We start from the raw sequence: 22,418 nt of genomic DNA on the forward strand, positions 1-22,418 counted from the left end.
ATGGGGGGCCATCTAAGGGAAGGACTTAACTTGCTTCTTGCTGTGAGTGATTTTCCAGCAACGCCCCCCACCCCCCCAAGGCGGCGTTGTATAACAGGAAGGGTATAAAGTCGGCGTTTGGCTAACTACTGAAACTTCACTAACCTCTCACCGGAACAAGAGACGTCTGAAAATAAAACGGGATAGCAGATGAAACTAGGAAAGGGCAGCAGAAACCCCTGACTTCAGCCCAGCAGCGGCACGGAGAGCAGGCAGGGAACTTCAGCTCTAATGCAAATCTGACAACTTGGAACAGCCCAAGCTCCTGCTTCTCTGGAGGTCCTGGTTTACCTGCCTCTCTTTGGGTCAATTTCTCTGACTACTTAGGCCTCCTACAAATGGGTTTCCCTATAATACTGCATCCTCCCACCTGGCGGATGAAAATAACTCCCAGATAGGCGTTTTGACTCCTGCTTTCCCAAGTTCGCTCTTCCTTTCCTCCCTCAGTCTTCCTCATCAGGAACTACCACCACATTGGACACATTTGGAGAGCGCGCACCTGCTAGCTCAGGGATGGGCTGCTGGAACCCACTCAGCTGTGCTGAGAAAGGCCTGCCATTCTGCTCTGCCAGGTCACAGAATGCTGGCTCCCCTGCACGTGCGGGGCTGCCCGAGTCAGGAGGGGCTTGACAGCAACCGTGTTAAAACATCTACCCCGTCAAGCTGAGAAACCCTCACATCCTCCTCCCTCTCACTTGCAATCTCACCGCAAAGTCCTGCTGCTCCTCGACACTAGCTCCCCGATTGGCTCAGGCCTCTCTTTACCCCCACCCACCCAAAGCAGGTGCTCACAACATCCTCAGCAGTCTGAGCTTCCCCTCTTGCTTGCCAACTATCTGTTCTTCACGGAAGCAGCTTCCGTTTAATAATGAGTTCTTGGCCACTGAACACCTACACTGTCCTGTGCACCATGGCACCCTCATTACTTTCAACAGCACCCAGAACGTTAGAAGGTGCTCAATAAGAAAATGACTGCTAGGTACTCAGATCTGGAATTCCCATCACGTCTAAATTAATAGGAATGAAGCTTTTAAAATGCACCTCCCCCTCCCCCTCTCCCACCCCCTGCATCTCAAAGACATGTTGGCCCATCACCCAGATGCAAAGCCTGGGGAGTCATCTTGTATCGCTGGTGCATACCTTCAGCATGTTACTGAATCCTGAAAGGTTTTATTTCCATAATTTCCCTCAGATCTATTTCTCGCCTCTCAAATATCATTGCCTCCACTTACTGAAGACCGTTGACCCTTCTGTATTTGAAACATCCATCTTTCTAAAACTAGCCAATTAAAATGAAACACAAAAACCAAACTTCCTGAGCGATTTTTAAAAATGGAAAACGGCTCTGGCATTCAGGACTTTCGAAAGCCTTACTACTGCCCGCATCACTCCTTGACCTGCAGCCTGCTCCAGCCAGACCTGCTCCATCAGGGCAGTGGAGCTTTCTAGGCAGAGAGGAGAGAGCTCTTCTGGAACAGGTCTGAGCCTTTTGTCTTTTCATTCCCATGACCAACCAGTGGCTCAGTTTGGGGGAGTGCCATCCCGGGAACCCCACCCAAAAGGCTTACCAGAAACCCATTTCTTACTGAGGGTTACCACCATACATACCCTCATCCCGATCTCTTCTCCCACCCTTTATGGCCCTTTGGCCTGGTATTATAGCGGTTGGGCAGCTAACGCTAAAGACACCAGTTGGAAACCACCAGCTGCTCCACAAGAGAAAGATGGGCTTTCTCCTCCTGTAGAGAGTTATTCTCAGAACCCCCCCAGGGGCAGTTCTAGCCTGTCCTGTAGGGTCAATGTGCATCGGAATGAACTCGATTCGAGGTAGTGGGGAGTAGGGCACTTGAACCCTCCCACTGTTGTGTACCGGACACATTTGTAAATTCCTTATTTCCTCTGTAAGGCAGTGAGTTAGCAGCCTTGGCTTTTGTACCTACCTCTGTAGGATTATCTAACCCAATGGCCTGAACATGGGAGAGAGTCAATAAACGTTCACTCGCTGTAATGCTCATTCTAGAACTCTATTTCCTACTTCTTTATTAATTAAAAAAAACGTATTAGGAGCGTAGTATTCGATTCCAAACATCCGATGCCAATGGCTGGGGAAGTGAGGCAGAGCGCAACCTCCTTCCCAAACCGCTGGAGTGCTAAATCGTCCTTGCTGGCCTGGTCCTTGGTTAAGGAGCAGCACAGGGCTGTGGTTATAAACAAGAATAAAAGGTGGAGAATCTAGCAATGCAACTGACATGGTCAACCTACAGCACGCTGAGGTTTGCAGAACAGACTGTCCACCGCCTCCTGAATAGCGGGGTGGACACTGCTCAGAGTGGGGAATTGGGTCATTCCTACACTGGAGCCTGTGCTGCGCGGACAAAGGGCACGCAGGGCCACGCTCAGCTCTGGGGAGAAGGGGAGGGCAGCCACCCGTGGCCGTGTGGGCGGCGCTGGGTACCTGCTGGGGTAAAGCGTACCTTTCAGCTCAGATCCTAAGGAAAGTTTCCCAGGTTTAGGTAAAAAAGGAGGCTGAGCCTGTGGCTGGGGGCGGGGCTGCGCTACGGCCCAGGGCTCCACCCGGCTCCATCTGCATCAGCCCAGGAAGAGCTGTCTGCCCAGCTGGGCGTCTGGCTTCATGCAGGCTGGCAGTGGAGTAGAGGCACCATCCACTCAGGTCTGAGGGGGGCGAGTACTTTTGAAAGGAGACATTGGCACAGACAGGGCAGTGGGTCGGCCTCACCACCCACAACACATGACGTCCGCTTACTGACCCACAATGCTACAGGGGATAGTACTGGAGACATAGTGCTGGAATTGTGGTTGCTCTGATGTTCAGCCCCCCACCACACACACACACCAGGGCAAAACAAGAAGGGAGCCCAACAGAGCTGCAAAGGGGAGCAAAGCAACAAAGTCCCCGAGGAAACCCCAAAACAGACCAGACTCGGGGGCAGGGATTGGCAATGTATCAGACCGGATCGGAAAACATTCCTAAGGGTCAGCAGACAGACCTGGAACTACTGATAGGGTATTTTTTGTCCTTCTTTTTTCATGTCTATCTAGATAAGACAGGCAGGATAAACAATCCTGAGGAGAAAAGGAGACCAATGGTTTTGGGAGGGAGGGCAGGGGAGAGGAGGAGGTGGGGGAAAATGAGGGGTAGCCAACAAATCTAGGGACAAGGGAACAACGAGATCTAAAATTGATGGCCAGGGGGGCATAGAATGCCTGGTGGGGTTCAATCAAGTGTAATGTAGCTGCAAGTACAGATTGCCGAATGAAGGTCGAACATGATAGTGGGAAAGGAGCGTAAAAGGAAATAGAACTAGGAGGTATAAATATATAGGTAGATGTAAATCCCATATATACTCCTGTATAAGCCAAGTTTTTCAGCACATTTTTAATGCAGTTTTTGTGGCAAAATTAGGTGCCCTGGCTGATAATTGGGTTGGCTTATACTCGAGTATATATGGTAATATATAATGATAAGGATTTGGGTCTATGTACATATATTTATAGGTTAAGTATTAAGATAGCAGATGAACATTGGGCCTCTAAGTCTTCTCTCAACACAGGGCACTTTGTTCTAATAACCTGGCATGCTGTGATGCTCACCTTCCCTGACACAATTGCTGAAGACAAAGCGGGGGCATAAGCAAATGTGAAGAAAGCTGATGGTGCCCGGGTATCAAAAGATATAGCGTCTGGGGTCTTAAAGGGTTGAAGTTAAAGAAGCAGCCATCTGGCAGGGAAGCAACAAAGGCCACATGGAAGAAGCACACCAGCCTGTGTGATCATGAGGTGTCTCGACAGGATCAGGTTTCAGAAGACTCAAAACAACCATTTTGATGGAAACGAGGGGGAATCAGAATGGAGACCCAAAGCCCATCTGTAGACAATTGGCCATCCCCTCACAGAAGGGTCCGAGGAAGGGATGAGCCAGCCAGGGTGCAGTATATCACCAATGAGACACACACCATTCCTCTGGTTCTTTAATGCTCCCCCCACCCCACTCTCGTGACCCCAGTTCAATCTTACAAATCTGGCTAGACCAGAGCATGTTCACTGGTACAGATACACAGTGAATCCAGGACAGACACACCCCTCAAGACCAATAATGAAAGTAGCATAACCATTAGGGTAGGGGACAAAGGGGAAATCTCTATCAAGGATCAGCAACCCCAACCCTCACCCCCACCCCCAGGGACGAAAAACAAATGTGGGTGAAGGGAGACAATGGATGGTGTAAAATATGAAAATTAAAATAATTTATAAATTATCAAAGGTTCTTGAGGCGGGAGGGTGGGGGAGGGAAAGGAAAAAAGCTGGTATCAGGGGTTCAAGTAGAAAGAATATGTTTTGGAAATGATGATGGCAACATATGTACAAATGTGCTTGATTCAATGGATATATGGATTCTTCTAAGAGCTGTACGAGCCCCCAATAAAAATGATTTATTAAAATAAACAAATGAGATATTGGGAACAAAACTTGGCCAGGGTGTCTGTGGCTTATCCTTGTGTGTGCCGCCCCCACCTTCCCTCAACACACACCGCTGTCTCACTGGTTTCTAGGGAGAAGGGCAGGCTGCTTGCTCACAGCCCAGACTGACCGCTCTCACTCAAGTCTCCAAGGTCCCTTTCACTGCTGACCACACAGCCCAAAGGACTGGTTGTCTAGGAAACCAAAGAATCGCTTCATCAATAAATCAATTTATTTAAAAGAATATGTTACAATTAATTACACTAAGTGACATTACCAAACAATTTTAGAGTGGTTAGCTCTAGAACAAGGAATGAAAGAAACACTGTTAGCCATTATGTGTCTGTATATTTTCTCTTCACATTTCTTAAATCACAAATAAAAAATACAAGATACTGCAGTGAAAATACAATTAGAGTTTCTCTCAAATAAATTAAAAGTGTGCACGGCCTGGGGAGAACTGAAGCCCAGCTCACTGGCTTGAAGGGGATGGGGGTGGAGCTGGAAACCGTGTGCAAGGTGAGCAGTTGGTCAAGTGCCCCAGCCCCATCTCGCTCCTCTTCATTCTCTCCCTCCCCAGAGCCCTGGACTTCCCTAACCCCCCCACGCCCCCCAACCCAGGGTACTGCTGTGGAGGGACTGAGGCTCTCCCCTTCAGGTGCCAGCAAGAGGCTTGGCAAGTCCTGCTTGGACTGAGGGGAGGGGAAGCTAAGAGGCAAGACTGGGGGCGCGCTGTGAGTTACAGCAGCACACCCAACACCTTGATTCTGATCTCTGAAAAAGCAGCTGGTGAAGAAACCCAGCAGTGTGTTGGGGTCCAGCAGACCAAATGGTCTCACTGCTCAATCCATCCAGACAACATGAAAGAGAGGAGGGCGCCGTAGTCCCTTCAGGTCTGGCGATGTCCAGCCAACCAGGATGCAGTGCCCTTTAAGACTGGCAGATTCCGATATGAGAGAGAGAAGTGTCAGTGCCTCCTGTCAGTGCCCTGTTTTCCTGCTCCAAGCACTGGGTTCGGAGCCATGAGGGGACAACCTGTGGCTACCAGCCTGGGCTGGGTAACTGAAGGAGGAAACCAGATGGCCAGGAATGAGGATGCTGGAACGGTGATCTAATTCCTCCCTGAGAGCTCCGGCCCGGCCTAGGAACTGCCCTGAGCACGTGCATATCTATCTGTACCGGTGCTGAGCTTAGGCCCAAGGCAAGCGGAGGGCAGGAAAATGGAGGGGAGAATAAAAAGATGAAGGAGAGAGAGCCTGAAGCATGGCCCAAGGGAAGTTGCTCTCTGGGCCTGCAGTCTACTGGCTGTTCTCTACAAAGCTCTGTGCCTCCTCCCCTTCCAGGAGGAAGACCGTGCGGGCTCTGTTGGAGGGAGTGTTCAGGAGTCTCCCCCTCCCACGGACACAATGCTAAAGACGATTAGGGAGAAGCCTCCCTGGGCTGAACCAGGACAAGGAAAGTCACAGGGACTAGAGAAAGGAAGTATGAGGGGGACGGAGGGTCACACCTAACACTGCTTCATGCAAAGAAGGGCTAGATCCGGTGGCCTCAGGGGCCACAGTGACCCCTACACCTCTTGTCACGGGGAGGAAGACCCCTCTCTCGGGCCTCGTTCCTCCCTATTGTAGGCTGCGGCACAGCCTCAGGCAGGCCTGTCCCCCAACAGTCTAACAACAGGCCAACACTCTGGGGCCCATCACCCCCCCCAGAGCACCAAGGGGACAGATGTGGTGCTGGACAAGGAACAGAGCAGCAGCCAGCCTCTCCAGAGGAGGCACCCCCAGCATTTCATGCCCAGAGGCCAGCGCGGGCATCACATGGAATTTGTTCGGTACTCTCCCACTACGAAGGAGGGGAGGGAAAGAAGAACTGCTGCCAGTTTTGCCATTTGGACAAACCGGAAGCCAGTCTCGTTAGCATCTTGGAGCGAGAAATCCACTTACCCCACCCCCACCGCTGCAGGGTCTCTTGGCTCAGTATTAAATTTGTTTAAACAAACAAAAAAAAAACAACCCCAAAGTGAATCCTATGTCAAAGCCTTCCAATCAGGGGTCAAGTTCCACGTTCTTCTGTTCTGCACTCAGACTCCCCCGGGAGAAACGATGAGAGAGAGGTCTACTGGACCCAACTCTCCTCTGAGGACATGCGGCCACCCGTTTACGGAGTGGCCCTGCAAAAGCCAGCTACAAAACAGACCTGGCAACAGCCTCCCAGGTCCGCAAAGCAAGGACGCCCGTGAGGAGGACATTGTCGGGAAGGCAGGAAGAAAAGGAGGATCTCACAGCATCAGAGCCGGCCTCAGTGTTTCCAGGCGCCGGGTGGAGGCTGCCGTCCACCAGGCTCAGCTGGCCCAGCCCCTGGAACACAGCTCCCAGGGGGCAGCACTGGGGAGGGCAGAGTATGTCCTGCAGTCTCCTTGTAATGGCCAGGCGAGGGCCAACCTAAAGCCAACAACGCTCCTCCTGCACCTTCCTGGGCCTTCAGTGGGCGTGGGTGGGGCTGCAGTTTGGTTGGCACAGGCCACTGACCCATCATCTCCTAGATACTTCAGGCTCCTCCCCAACGCGCTGCATCCGGAAGTCACAGAGCACGTAACAGTTCCGGCTGGTGAGTGGTCAGGAATGGGGCCGGGGACGCTGACGTCACAGGGCACTGCTTCCCTCCTTGTCCCTGTGTCAGCCCCAGTGGGTGCCTCAGGGAACCAGCCTCGCGCTGCCTCCTTCAGGAAAGGCAGGGAAATGAGAAATCACCACCGTGAGGGGTCTCCAGTTCCTGTGGCATCGCCTTCATCTCCTGGGCCAGCTGAGGGATGGCAGACAGGGGGTCATAGGGCGGGGCTAGAGAGGCATGAGTTAGAGAGAGACAGATGGACCAGGAAAATTGTCCTAGAATCGGCCATGAGGCCATACTAAGTCTTTAGACTCTCACTTGCGGCCTGGCTGCCCTGCATGCACACACCTCTTCCTCCTCCCCCACACCCTCTTGGGAGATAAACAATCCTTGCTCCTCAGACTGGTGACATAAGTCAGAATCTGCATTCGATGCAAATAGAAGGGGGTGGGGGCAGGGGTGGGGAAGAACCCAGGCAGGTTGTAAACTTTGCGAGTCCTTCGTGAGGAGAGGTATTTTCCCTGTAAAATGTTTGCGTGTTTGTATGTGTGTGTACTGTTGTTGGGTTTTTGGTTTTTTTTGCCTTTTTAAAGTTTGTTTCAAAATAAAGAGAGCAAGAGAGGGATCATGAGTCCTCGTGAAAGATGTGTAAAAACACAAGCTAAAAAAGGTACTGCCATCAATATGAAACTTAAAAAGAAATATATATATATGTATATACGTGCAGCTAATTTGTGTATATATAATTTTTTTACATACATACATATATATGTCTGAACAGTGCACATGGATGGAGTTCGTAGTTCCAGTTTTAAAAATAGAGAACAAGGAGAGTCTGTGGGTGTGAGGCCCAGGTGAGGGGACAAGGACCCCTTTGGCGGCTGGCGGGGCTGACCTCTTCCCGTCTTAGCTCAGCTGACTCCCGGTGCTGACCAATCAGCTGTTCTCTACCAGCTAGGTCCCAGAGACACGACATTCAGAGGGGTGATTATTAATGCTCAGTCTAGGGCTTTTGGATATAATGACTTTTTTCCTTTTTCTCTTCTTTTCGTGTTAATAGTTACTCTGTCTGACATGGGAGACAAAGAGGGTAAGAGGAGGAGGGTGGGGAGGAGGGCCAGAGTAAGGAGAGGCTAGGTAGCCACATCCCTCTGCTGGGACCTTGCCATCTGGAAGATGTTCTGAAAGGGAAGAAGAAAAAGCATCAGCGGGTCCCTTTCACCGCCCCCCCGAACAGAAACTGAAGCCTACACCTGGAGGCCTCATCTGATCAGCCCCTGCCCGGTAAACGTCCCACCCAGAGGCACAGCCTTTCGGAGCGGGCCCACAGGTGAGAAAACGGGGTAGCTGATATGGGAGGTGAATTTCCCCCAAATCAGAGAGAAGCGAGGCCAGAGAACTCAGCTCTGACGCCGAGTTCAATGTTCTCGACCCTGTGCCAAAATTATATACTTGCAGGTTCCTGAGGGGACCTCTGGATCCCTGAACTATTTCCTCAGAGTAAGTGGTCCCTCAGCCAGACTCTTCCCATCCCACACCAGCACAGGCACGTGGCCACAGCAGGAGAACAGTAGCCCAAAGCCTGCCTCATTAACCCACACAGAACCCCCATCCGAGCGGCCCACACTGAGGTCAGCTGCCCTTCTGGAGGGCAGTTTGAGAGTTAAAAAACAAAAAAAAAAATCCACAGGCTACGGTGGGTCTGTGAAGTCATGAGAAGTGAAAGAGCCAGTGCCCACCCCTCCAGCCCAGAGCAGCTGGGCTTTCTGACCGGAGGACTCAGCCAGACGGAGACCAGGGGCCAAGCAGTCCCTAACTAACGTCCAGACAGGCAGAGAAGGAGGGGAGGCCTGGGCATTTTGCCTAGCGCACTGCTGCTGAGCCGATTCGCACTCACGCGGATCCTACACAGGGTTCCAGAGACTGCATACCTTCACGGGAACAAACCCACCTCACCTTTCCCCCTGGCTAGCGGCTTACAACCACTGAGCCCATGCTTAAACCACAGTGCCACCAGGGCTCCTTTTTTCAAGGGTGGGTGGGACATAGGCCTATACATCTCAAACAACAGTGATGAACAAATCAGCGCGTGAACTGTGTAGAATTACCTCTTTTCTCCACTTGAGCTCGCAGAACACCCTCTCGAAGCACTCATGCATGTAATTGAACTGAAAAAGAAGTCACAACACTGAAGTGCCGCCCCTGGGTCTAGCCCCCCCACAGCACAGGGCCACCAGCCCTCCTGAGCCAGCCAGCCAGCCGGGGCCTGACCAGAACCCAGCTGGCAAGGCCAGGCCGGGCTTGCCTGCTAGTCTTTGGCTCCTTCTAGTGGCAACGGTTTGAGTCGACTGCCGGTGAAACGGCCCATTCACCAAACCCAAACCACTCACTACCATTCCAGCAGGTCACGGTGGGGCCTACAGAAAAGCCCATGTGAACCCGGGTCCTAAGATGCAAACAGGTTCTGGTCTCAAGACTGCTGCCCCTCCACAGAGAGCCTTAAGCCCAGTCTACCTTCCCGCGCAGGCCTCCCAGGCACCACTCACATATGGCGTGAAGATTTTAACCCATCGGGGCTTCTTCTCTCCCCGTGCGTATTCAAAGCAGAAGGCCATTCCTTCTTCGTCGGTGTCCCATCGCTGCATCTCATCCCATTCAAATGCTATTACCTGGTTCTGCAAACCGGGAGCAGAGTGTCAGGCCCACGGCATCCGAGTGTGGGCGCGTGAATGGGGATGCTGACTGTGACCGATGGACAGAAGTCCGTGGAAGGAGCCAACGGAGTTGAGGCTCAGCGGGGGCCCAGCACCGCTTCTCTGCCTCACCCCTCATCAAGGAGTATGTCAGGGCCACCCGCCCCCAGCTGAGCTCTCACCTCCAGCTCCCCTTCCTCGGTGCAGGCGTGCAGTTTAAAGTGCGTGATGCTGATGGCGGTGATGACGTGCCCCTTCCTCCTGGAGTCACAGGCACAGTGCGGGAAGATGATTTCGTTGTAGCCTTCGCAAGTCCTTAGCATGTTGAGGTACTAGACAGAAAGGAAGAGGAAGCGGCGTTTCTATGGAGCGACTCCTCAGTGGAGAGCTGCTGAGCTGGGATGAGTGCCCGCCCACGCTCACCCAGAGCCCCGAAGCCTCGCCTCTGCTCTCACCGCCCTCCTTGCCTGGGATCAAAGCCAAATCGCACTGCCACTGCGCAGGACAGGCTAGAACTCACTGCCCCTGCGGATTTCTAAAATTCTGTGTGTTGTTTTGTTTGTTTGCTTTTTCCTAAAACTCTGTTTACGGGAGTAGAAAGCCTTGTGTTTCTCCCACGGAGCAACTGGGGGTTTCCAACTGCAGACCTGTGGTTAGCGGGCCCACGCATAAACACGGTGCCACCAGAGGCCCCACAGGAGTCAGATCAGGCTACCCTTTATCCCACTTCCAATTTCCTCTTCCTTACTTCCAACCCCCTTTAAGAAGATCCGTGTGTGAAGCCAGAAGAGACGCCAATCAAAATGCCAGGGCTAAGAAAGGAACTCGGCACTCCACTCCCTCTGGTCCTTCCCTGCACCGTGCCCAGGAGGTGGGGACTGATCAAAGCTAGCAATCACGGGAAGGGGGCGATCTTTCTCCCCACCTCTTCTTCAGCCCAAAGTGATACTGATCTCAGGGGTCCTGACTACACTAGTCCAACCCCCAGGCTCATGAAGCGGAACGCAGAGCTCAAGCTTGCTAGTCAACTCCAACTCAGGGCGACCCCACAGGACAGGAGAGAGCTGCCCCTGGGGGTTTCTGAGATGGTCACTCTTTACAAAAGTAGAATGTCTGCTCTTTCTCCCACAGAGCGGCTGGTGGTTTTGAACTGCTGACCTTGCAGATTGAAGCTGGGTGTGTAACTAATACGCCACCAGGGTGGTAAAGCTGAGAGAGACCTTAGAATTATTACAGAAACTCGGGGTAGCTATGAGAATTGCTTGGGGTTACATGTAATAAGAAGTGGCACAACCGGGGTCAGACCCCAGGTTCCATGTCTGGGCTAGGACTCCACTGTCCATCAGCAGACAGTGCTCTGGGCAGCAGGTGTCTCCTCATCAAGCACTCAAGGGACATGCACGGCTCTCACGGGCAGTGTTATCAGATGAGCCCAGAGATGTCTCATCACTAGTGAGACAGTAACACAAATCTCTGTCTCTTCTCTCCTGCAGCTGGCATCATTATTTCAGGTCGAGAGAGGAGAACAGAAATGTGGGGGACAGAGGACAAAGAAAAGGACACTACAGTGTGTGTGTGTGGGGTGGGGAATTCATAGATTCTGGCTCCTCAGGGACTGCCTGGGAAGTTGGAGAACAGACCTAAGACCCCCCACACCCCCAGCTGCAGGTCACAGTGAGGGGGGGGACGTGGACAAAGTGCCCAGATTTCATGAACTAGATGGGCAGGGAGATGAGAAGACACAGGGGACCTGCCTTCTGCCTTACCAAGAGAGAAGGGGCATGGATTCAACTGGGCAAATCTCTGGTTCTGATGCCAATCACTGGCATCTAAGATCATTGCTAAGCCACCAAGGGCTGTTGGAGAAGCACCAAGGGCCCGGGAAGGAGGTGGCGGGGTGAATCACACCACATTCTCCCTTCTGCTTAGGTGGAAGAGTGACTTTGTAAAGGTGCCCTTTACAAAGGGCAGCCAAGAACACAGGGACAGCACGGTGAACTTAGAGCGGAGGCTCCTGGTGCCACAGCACACAGTCGTCGTCGCCCCCCCTCCCCTTCTTCTCCTCTCACTTCTCCCTCCTCCTCCCTCACCCTCCTTTTCCATCATCCTTTCTCTCTCTCTCTCTCTCTCTCTGTGCTACTGGCACTCCAAACAGAAACCACATGCTTCATGAAGGGGCGGATACAAAACGAGAGCGAGCAGCCAAGACGGGGACAGGAAGCACTTCACAGAGGACAGGTGAAGAAGAGTGTGAGCCCAGATCCTCGCCCTATTACTTCCAGGGTTCAAGCCCCCAAAACCCTCACTGCCCTTGGGTCGAGCCCAACTCATAACTGCCCCGGGGCTTCCCGAGGACCTCTGTCTTTACAGGAGTACAAAGCCCATCTTTGTCCCGAGCAGCAGTTGGAGGGTTCAAACTGCTGGCTGTTCCTTGAGCAGCGCTACATGCCACCCCGTCCACCACCAGGGTTGCTCTACTTCCTGACTGTGTGACCTTGGGCACATTACTTGAAAGCAGGCTCATTTACTTAAAGCAGGAAGCTTCGTTTCCTCTCCTGAACGATGAGAATAGCACCCGCTCCCTCACAGGGCTGCTGTGCGGGCGGCATATGCACTGTCAGCCCAGCACTCAGCACGCAGGAGACGTCTCACCAGGAATGAGGTGACCCATGTGTGGCTGAGCTGACCTGGGTTCTAGGAAGTACATCACCAGGTCTTTCTTCTGAGGTGTCTCTGGTTGAAGAGGAACTTCCAACCTTTGCATTAGCAGTCAAGTGCATTCGTGGTTTGTACCCCCCACCCCCAAGACTCCTAATCAATGATACCTTAAAAAAACAACAACAACACAAAAAAACAATAATTCTTGGTCAAAAGGCTCAACCATTTTCTCTCTCAAGAATGCCCTGTCCAACAATATACCTAGAAATTATGTTCAAGCCTCCAATGGTGCAGAGGGAGTAGAGAGGGAGGAGGCGGTACGGCAGGAAGTTGATGGGTCACTGAAGCTGGATAATGGGTAAGCCTAAACCAAGCCCATGCCACAGAGCCCATGCCCACTCAGAGTGACACTACGTAGGCTTCTGCGGCGGTAAATCTTTACAGGAGAAGCCAACCTTCTCTTTCTCCCTGGGAGCAGTTGGTGGATTTGAACCACTGACCTTGTGGTTTAGCAGCCCAACTGCTTACCTGGCAGTGCCACCTAGTCTTTCGGCTTCTCTCTGTGACTGCCACCTAGTCTTTCGGCTTCTCTCTGTGACTGGAAGTTTCCACAATTAAATGCTCCAAGGAAAAGAAGGGCGCCTGCAACGAGGCGTCTGGCCTTCATCCAAGTCACGCTCCGAACAGGCCCACTGGCAACTCTCTACGGGCTCCTCAAGAAGCAAACCCAGCTCAGCGCAGCCCAAGACCTCTGCCAAGACCAGCGGGGCCGCAGACTCTCCAGAGCAGTTCTGTTCCCATCCTTCCCTGCGGAAACGCTTGTGCAGAACACAGCAATGGAGCGTCCTCGTGCCTGAGAGCTTCTGCGGCTGCTTTGAAACCTACTTCTGCTTCATTCTGATCGGGAGTTTCACTGACTTTGTGTTGTCAGAAGAGCGGTGGAGGTCCACGGAGCGCGACTTCTCTCTGTGACACCAAGCAAGCCCCTCTACCTGGGGCTCCCAGTCAGGCACAGTGCTGCTCTCCTCTCCCCAGTGTGCACTGAAGCCACACCAACAGGGGTTCAAATCTCATTTCCCCACCCGCCGTCCCCTGCTGACAAGTTGCGAGCTCTAACCTCTCAGACCCCACCTCTCTGCAGAGAGGGGCTGGCTCCCGAGTGGCTGCTAGGGAGTGAAGGAGGACGTCCGTGAAGTGCCTACAACAGGCCCGTCAGAGGTGTCTTCCTCCTACCCTTCATACTCCAGGGTGCTAGTCTCTGAAGGCAAAGGACCTTCAGGGGACTGACTTTCTCATGAAGCAAGGTCTGAAAAGAACCAGCAGGAAAACCAAGGGCCCTGTGACAGGCCATAAGAGGTCAAAGTCATGGGAAGATGTAAGTGTTTCAGTGGGTCTTGGCGTGGGCAGTGTTTCTTGGCCCTAGTGGGCAATCTCTATATTCTCTGAGTTTGTAAACTCAGAGAAGACACATTTAACATTTCAGAAACCCACAAATGTTCAAGACACACGAATGTTGTTTTAAACATATCTACCTAGGTGTGTGGATATTTATCTTAAACCCAAAACTATCCTGTGCATTTCTCCTTTCATTGTAAGTTCTGAATAGCTAGGTATGTATCCTGAGCCACCTTCCTTGATTTCTATGCCCACTTTGGTGGGCCCATCAGGCAATCTTGGAGGAAAGGCATAACATAGCGGGGCATCTTATGAAGGCTGAATATTCAGCAAGGCAGGTCAGTACTGACACGGGGCCAGAGTGAAGCAGAGATGCTGATTTAGCAGAGCAAAACGCTCAGGGTCAATGGATGAAGGTCCATTTTGGAGAACATTCTGTTCTCCCAAACAACCCAAGAGTCGACTCAGGTCTGAAGTGGAAATAAGGGCTTGAGAGGAGTTTTGGAAGCCAATGTTTCCAAAGAGTAGTGATTTAGAAACACCAATGGTATAATAGTTAAGAGTTGGGCTGCTAACCACAAGGTCTGCAGTTCAAAACCACCAGCCACTCTGGACAAAGGTAAATGGATTCTGACAAAGGACCAAAACTATTCAATAGAAATAGTTTCTTTAATGTGGTACAAGCAGAACTGGATACCTATTTGCTGAAAAAAGTTAACAGAATCCCTATCTCTTACCATACACAAAGAATAACTCAAGTTGAATCAAAGGTCTAAATATACAGCCTAAAACTATAAAGATCAAAGAAAATTTAGGGACAAATGTAGGAGCCCAAATATACGGCATAAATATATCATCAAATATACCTGAAAACGCACAAACACAGAAGATAAACAAGATGATTAGGACTTCATAGAAATTAGACATTTATGCATATCAAAAGACTAATCTCCAAAATTCACAGGAAACTTCAAAACCTCAGAAACAAAAAGGCAAATAATCCTACTACATAATAGGCAGAGAACATGAACAGATCACCAGAGATGACATCAGGGCAGCTAACAAACCCCCAAAAATGCTGGTGATCATGAACTAGAGATGCAGATCAAAGCAACAATGATGTATCATCTCGCCCCAGTATTAATAGGAAAATTCAAAACCAAAACCAAACAAATCAGAAAACACATTCTGGAGAAGGTATGGGAGAAACTAGAACCCTCACATCCTACTGGTGCAACTGTACAAGAGTGTAACCACTGTGGACACAGGTAAAGGGGGGGAGGGGAGGAGAAAAAAGAAACGAGGGTGATGGGGGAACAGAGCACTTGTACACTCAGTTTATGTCTCCACAGGAAAGGGAGATAGGACCAGACGCTATCCCAGAGTGCCAAGTCTTACGGGCAACATACTGGTATGGAGCAGTGACCTAACAGAGAGGACGATGGGCCCAGACCAAGCTGAGCTGTGTTGACCCCTCCCCAGAAGAATGTAATACAGAGGACAGCACTGAAAATATAGCCTGGGGAGAATAGCAGGTCTCTCCAGACCACACAGGTGCAAACTAAGAGAAAAAGAGAGAGAGAGAGAGAATACCTCATCACGGCCCACCAAGTCCCAGGGATGACATCCCTGCTTGGAGCAGCCAATGCACAGAGATGACCACACGGCCGGCTCCACCAGTTGAGACATGATGTTCCCTCACTGTTCCATAGTGCTATGGGGCCAGCACTGGAGACACTGTGTGGAAGGTGTGCCTGGTCTGCCCCCCACACAGTGGGATGTAACGCGAAGGGAGTGCAACCGGGCAGCAAGGGGAGCAAAGTAACAAAGTCCCCGAGGAGTCCTGAAACTAGACTTCTGACCTGGGGGGCAGGATTTGGCACCTCATCAGACTTGACTGGAAAACACCCATAAGGAACAGCAGACAGACCTGGAAATATCTTTTTTTTTCTTTAGCCCTATGTCTATCTGGATAAGACAGGCAGGACAAACAATCCTGAGGTGGAAACAACAGACCAGCGGTCCTGGGGGGGACATGTGGGGAAGGGGAGCGGGGAGCCAACAAATTCAGGGATAAGGGAACAACAAGAGATATAAAATTGATGGTGAGGAGGGTGTATAATGGCTGGTGAAGTTTGATCAAGTGCAATGTATTCAAGAGGAATTACTACTGAGAGCTGAATGGAGGGTGAGCATAATAGTGGGACAGGAGGAAGGTGAAAGGAAATAGAGGAAAGAAGTAGGAGGCAAAAGCTATATATAGAGGTATAGCTCTAGGCATGTATGTGTATATATATATATATTACATGTAATACATGTAAATATATTAATATATAATTACATACAATATATCAATATATTTACCTATATATGTAAATACATTAATTTATAATGAAAGGCACAGAGGCCAATGTACATATATTTAAATGTTAAGTATTAATATAGTAGATAGACTTTGGGTCACTATTTAAGTATTCCCTCAACGCAAGAACACTTTGTTCTAATAACCTGGCACTCTTTGATACTCACCTTCCCAACACAATCATTGAAGACAAAGCAGGTACATAAGCACATGTGGTGAAGAAAGTGGTGGTGCCCAGCTATCAAAAGATATAGCATCTGAGGTCTTAAAGACTCGAAGTTAAAGAAGCAGCCATCTAGCAGGGAAGCAAATAAGCCCACATGGAAGAAGCACACCAGTCTGTGTGATCATGAGGTATCGATGGGATCAGGTTATCAAGAGATGCAAAACAAACAATTATATCAATGTGAATGAGGGGGTTGGAGTGGAGACCCAAAGCCCATCTGTAGACAAGTGGACATCCCCCGACAGAAGGGTTACAAGGAAGGGACGATTCAACCAGGGTGCAGTATAGCACCTATGAATCACACATCATTCCCCTAGTCCTTGAATGCCCCCCACCCCCAACCCAGTTCTACTTGCAAATCTGACTAGACCAGAGCTCTCCATACATGGAACTCAGGATGGATAAAACCCTCAGGAGCAGTAGTGGGGGGGGGGGGACCCCATCACAGGGTTGGATGTATAGCCCACTCCCAGGGGACAAATAACAGAAATGTAGGCGAAGAGAGTCAACGGGCAGTGTATGACACGAAGTAACAACAAAAATATGTAACTGATCAAAGATTCAAGAGGGTGAGAGGGTGGAGCAGGGAGGGGGGAAAAGAGAAGTTGATACCAAGGGCTCCAGTAGAAAGAAAATGTTTGGAAATGTTGGCAATATATGTACAACTGTGCTTAATACAATTGAATGATGGATTGTTGTAAGATTTGTAAAAGCCTCCCAATGATTAAAAAAAGTTTTTTAATTGAAAATAGAAGAATCCCATGGTCCAGCAATCTCACCACTGAGTATAAACCACAGAGCACTAAGAGCTGTGACAGGGCAAAGGCACGCACGCTCATGTTCATCACAGCACCATTCACAGGAGCAGAAGGACGGAAAGCAGTTAGGTGCCCATCAATGGATGCAGGGTAAACAGACGATGGCCCATGCACGTGGTGGGATGTTTGTTGTCCACAGCGATCCTATGTGCATCAGAGACACGGCCCGACACTAGGTGGTGTTAAAGAATGATGAGAAACCTGCAAAACCCCTTCAACTGCAGATAAACCTAGATGGCCCTGTGCGGAGTGAAATTAGTCAATCACGGAAGAAGTATTAGTGCATGCGGCCACTACTGTAAAGTGTCAACCAAAGGCTGACAGGGAGCAAGAAACATTCTTTGAAGATGACCACTGGTGGGAGGGGAGAGGGGCAAGCACTGACTAGGTTTACTCTTTAACTAAGGGAGAAGTCAGCTCAACCCGATGAAGGCCCAGGAAGACACTGGGCGGAGCACAAGAGATAGAGTCTGGCAATAATCGTCCCAACAATAATGCGTGCATGAACACACAAACACGTGTGGGAGGGTGATGGGGACTATACTCACAAACATAATTAGGTCTGACAGAACTATCGACACACGTATTTACAGGTGCTGCAAATACACCCATGTAAATAGTAGTACATACAGGGGACAAAGTTATAAAAACTTCCAAACCACACTCAAACGTCTTGAGGGAATGAGTCACTTGGGGAACATCGAGATCACCTGGCATGACAGTTCTCAGAGAAAATGTTTTATATCCTATTTTGATGAGTGGCAACTGGGCAAAAGCTTACGAGAGGCCATCTAAGGTGCAACTATTGTCTTTGCAGGACTAGAGCAAAGAAGAGGGGAGAACGTCAAAGATACAAGGAAACCCCTCCTCCCAGGGAGTACTGGGCCTCGCACAGCCAACCTCCATGACCCTGAGACCCGAAGAACTCGATGGTGCCTCGCTCCCACTCTGAAAGGGGCCACGGGAAGAGCAGCAGACAGAGGGGGAGGAAACTAGAACAGACTTAAAAGAGGAATACAGAGCAGGCCCACTGCTCTAAGAGAAACTGGTGGACCCAGATGTGGAGCTCAGACACCCTTCAAGCCTGGATGGAACTGGGCTCGTCTTGCAGCCAAACAATAGTAGAAGAGGAGCTTGGGGAGGAGGCACTCAGAACCAACCGGTGGAGACTAAAACAAGGGCAGCCTCTGGCCAGGGACCAGAAGGCACGAGAGAATGGAGAGGAAACAGTAAACACAGGGAGGACCATGGGAAGCGGACGAGGTGAGGGGAGGTTGCACACGATGTCACCAAACAAACTGAATGTGAATCGTGAATGAAAACCAGTTTGCTCTGTAAGCTTTCACCTAAATCACAGAAAGTTTAAAAAAGGAAGCAAGTCACTTATCCCCGCTCAAACAAGAAGTTAAGCAGACTATTGCTCTTGTGCTGCCATCGAGCCGGTGCCAACTCAGAGACCCTGTGTACCACAGAACGGAACATGACCCACACTGGTTCTTACGTTAGAGCCCACTGAGGCAGCCAGGCTGTCAATCATCGTGTCGAAGGTCTTTTTCACGATCCCTCTACTTGACCAAGCACGACACCCTGCTCCAGGGACTGGTCTCAGTGCACTCTTACCCCAATCCAATGAATTTAAGTGAATGAACATACACTTATAAAAACTGCACACAAGGTACTAAAGAAAGTTAAATGACCTATCAGAAATCATTACTAATGCCTTGTGTGACATCATTAAACACTCTAATTGGAATTTTTTTTAAATACTGTGGGTGGAAGTTGTAAATATTCTTTGCATATTTTATTTTTGATAACTTTTATTTATGACAGATACAAACTAGAAACTACCTTTAAACTGTTTAAGACACTCTGCAGGTAGCCCTGGCCCGCAGAATTTCTGTAATGGTGAGCCTGCTCCTTCTCTGAGCTGTCTGACATGGCAGCCAGCAGCCACGCGGCTGAGACACAGAATTGAAAATTTCATTCCATTTATATTAAATAGCCACATACTGCTCATTTCTATAGAATCACCCGGCACAGCTCTAATCAGAAACACTATTGAGAACAGGGATGTTTATGCAACTGCACAAAGAGAAGTCATAAAAATACATGATTTTGCTATACCTAAACAACACCTAAAATCATTTCTAAAACCCTGTCCTCACAAAATTTTTTTTAATGATTTGCACATCTTTTAGTACTCTTTCAAATCTAAAGAATACAGTTAGGCTATTATTAATAAAGCTATATGCCTACTTTCAGCAATATATGCTTTTTGTGTGCTAAATGCAAGAACACAAATGGCTTAGCCTAAAGAGTCTGTATTCTTCTCCCATATTCCCGCCCCACTTTTCTTCTGTGTTAGTAAAGCCAGGTTTCAGCCCCCATAAAAATGAGGGGAACAACAGGTTTAAAGGTAGGAAGTGGCGGTCTTCCAAAGGGTTACGGGAATAGAAACCTACCATGACCATTTTCCTTTGTTCGTACAGCTTCTGTAACTGGTAGGACTTCTCCTCTGCTTTGATATAACCTTTCTTCACATCATCGACAGCCTGTCACCAAAACAAAGGCAGGGGGAAGTCATTATCAAGGCCATTTTGTTAAAAGTAAAGAGACAGAGGTTCATGTCCGGAATATCGCTTATCCATCAGCACCATCACCATGAGTGAGCTCTGCCCCGGGAAGCGATGTCCTGGAGTAACTGAAGATTGTTCTAGACACGGTGAGGGTCTTGGTTTCTGGTACTTAAGAGACTTAAAATTCTGGCTCATTTATGCATAGGAAACAATCAGAGAACAATGGAAGACAGTACACAATAGTGCATTAAAGTAGCAACACTACAAAGCAGGCTGTCAATGCTATACTGCAGTCATAATGGGAGAGCCTATTCCTAATGATGGTTCTCCAGCGTGCCGTGGCTGGATCCCCGAAAGGCTGGGTTGAGTAAGAAAAATTCTAAGTTAAAGTCAAGAAATAGCAATGGGTTTGAACTTCCATACATTCAGGAGACAGCAGAATCTGATTTGACCAAAGGGCACACAAGGGGCAGCAAAAGACAATGCTGGTGGATCGGTTAACAATGGGTTATGAAGGATCCTGAAAAGTAGGCGCACATTTAGACTTGAGATAGAGCTGTACTCTTTACAGAAGAGGAATTCTGTGGCACAGTGGGTAAGTGTTTGACTGTTAGGTCAAAGGTCAATAGTTGGAATGTACCGGCCGCTCCTTGGGAGACAGATGGGAGTCTGGAACCCTTTTTCTCTTTTTTGGAGGGGCAGGCTCTACTCTGTCCTCTCGGGTCACTGTGAGTCCAAATGAACCCAACAGCAACAGGCTAATAGGCTGACCTTACAACAAAAGCAGATCACACTTTTGCCCTAGGAGTTACTGGGGAGTCACACTGCCCTGTGCTTAACCGCTGAGCACTCAATCGCTGCATCACCAGAGTCCCTTCAATTTATATTAAGTGACTTTAATTTCTATAAATTCGGTTAAGGCAGAAATAATTTCCCATAGCCTTTCAGGGGTAAATATTTGGATAACAGAATGAGCTCAGGATTAAAACAGAGACCAGTTCAACTTCTAATCCCATCACCTACCAACGTGTAAGTAAAATAGAAATATTCTTCTCAGAGGTAGACAGATGAGACAAGATGTTGAGACTATTGAAAAATATGAAGTGCATGCAAATAGTTACTAGTAGTAGTATTGCTGTTACTAGTATTATTTAGCTGGTTAAGTTCTTCTAAGAAGCACATGGAGGCTACTACTATCGTCATGCCTGGTGCTGTCTAATGCAAACGGTGCCCCAGTCTCCCCTGAGTCCTGGCCACCCAAGGAAGCACCCACTTAGGCAGCGAGGATTACAGTCGCAGGGGATGCTTAGAAGGAAGTGCCATTCCGTGTCCTGGAGCACTGGGACTCTGGGTTATTTCTCTCTAAGATATCTTGCAACCAACAAAACCTTGCTCCAGAATTAAATTTAAACCAATTCCTGAAGAGCTGGGGGAAAAGTCAAGAAGGAAAGAAAACAAGTCAAAAATAGATAATTCTGGTCTACTGATTTTGCTTCCCATGTAACTTACTGTTATTCAGCTGAGGAAAGGGGCCTTGCGATTCTTTTCCCAGGATCACATAAAAATACAAAACTTCTGCCGTCTGCATGTCCTCAATGCCTAGCCCCGCGTCTGGTTCAGATCAGTACTTCACGCCCTCATGAACATTTTCCAGGTGGAGGTGCAGCTTAGCCTGAGGAGCCTCGTCCACTCTAGCTGCTCTTGAGTTTCACATGGGGCAGGAGAGGGCTCTTTCCCGTCTCATGTCTAGTCAAGATACATTGTTTGACTACCCCCAAGCAGAAAACAAGCATCACTAAAGTCTTTCTATTTTAAGTAGAAAATATACGTAGGGAAAAAACACACAAGGCTCATAATAACACCAGCAGTTCCCTGGCTCCAGAGCCTCATTCCACTGGGCAGAGCCTTGTGAGAACTTTAACCAGCGTTTTTCATCCCCGTATGTCATCCGAAATGACATGTTTAATGTGATGATTCCTTACTTATCAGACTTATTGTGCTAAAAACATTAGGTTTTAGCTCTTACACCACCCAAATGCTACTTCTCTTCCCCTCAGTAAAATTAAATCAGTAATTCACTTTAAGTATCTAAACAATATTTGTAACCAAACCACATCCCACAGTTGTGAGTTCCTGTGATATATGTGTATGTTTGTACATGTATGTATGTATATATGTATTTTACTTGCTTTTCCTGATGTTAATAATAACTACCTTCATTTTTGCCTGTTACTTTCCACGTACCTACTACCAATTTTTCTCCAAAAAAACAGAATACCAACATCTCTCTCAAGTTATTCACTCTTTTTTTTAAGTTGCTAATATTTATCATCTGCTATGGTCACCTCTGCTGTTTCTCTTGTTTTTTTGTGGATCTAAGCCTTATAAAATTCCACTACTATTATTTTAGTGAGCTTTCAGGAGAGCGCAACTTAAGTATATGGGTTCCATCTGTCAGGTTCAGCCTAAATTTAAATATATTCTACAGGAATTTTGACCTTATCAATGTTTTATTTGGGGGGGGGGGCAAAAAACAAAAACTCTTTAATAAGCCATCATTTT

At 49.0% G+C, this 22,418-nt stretch overlaps 1 protein-coding gene across 1 annotated transcript in view; it reads right to left on the reverse strand.

Moving 5' to 3' along the window:
- Positions 1 to 4,732: 4,732 nt before the first annotated feature.
- Positions 4,733 to 22,418, reverse strand: part of SNX27 (sorting nexin 27) — a 53,133-nt gene continuing 35,447 nt past the window's right edge. The window contains exons 7-11 of the mRNA XM_004716630.2: positions 19,743 to 19,832; positions 10,004 to 10,153; positions 9,675 to 9,803; positions 9,237 to 9,296; positions 4,733 to 8,309 (exon numbers count right to left, since the gene is read on the reverse strand). Coding sequence (XP_004716687.1) covers positions 8,262 to 8,309; positions 9,237 to 9,296; positions 9,675 to 9,803; positions 10,004 to 10,153; positions 19,743 to 19,832 — 477 coding nt within the window. The 3' untranslated portion in view covers positions 4,733 to 8,261. The remainder of the gene's footprint in view (positions 8,310 to 9,236; positions 9,297 to 9,674; positions 9,804 to 10,003; positions 10,154 to 19,742; positions 19,833 to 22,418) is intronic.

Source organism: Echinops telfairi, unplaced genomic scaffold (assembly GCF_000313985.2).
Source record: "Echinops telfairi isolate 266 unplaced genomic scaffold, ASM31398v2 ScPeMD7_5805;HRSCAF=6673, whole genome shotgun sequence".
In the NCBI taxonomy this organism is placed as follows: Eukaryota; Metazoa; Chordata; class Mammalia; order Afrosoricida; family Tenrecidae; genus Echinops; species Echinops telfairi.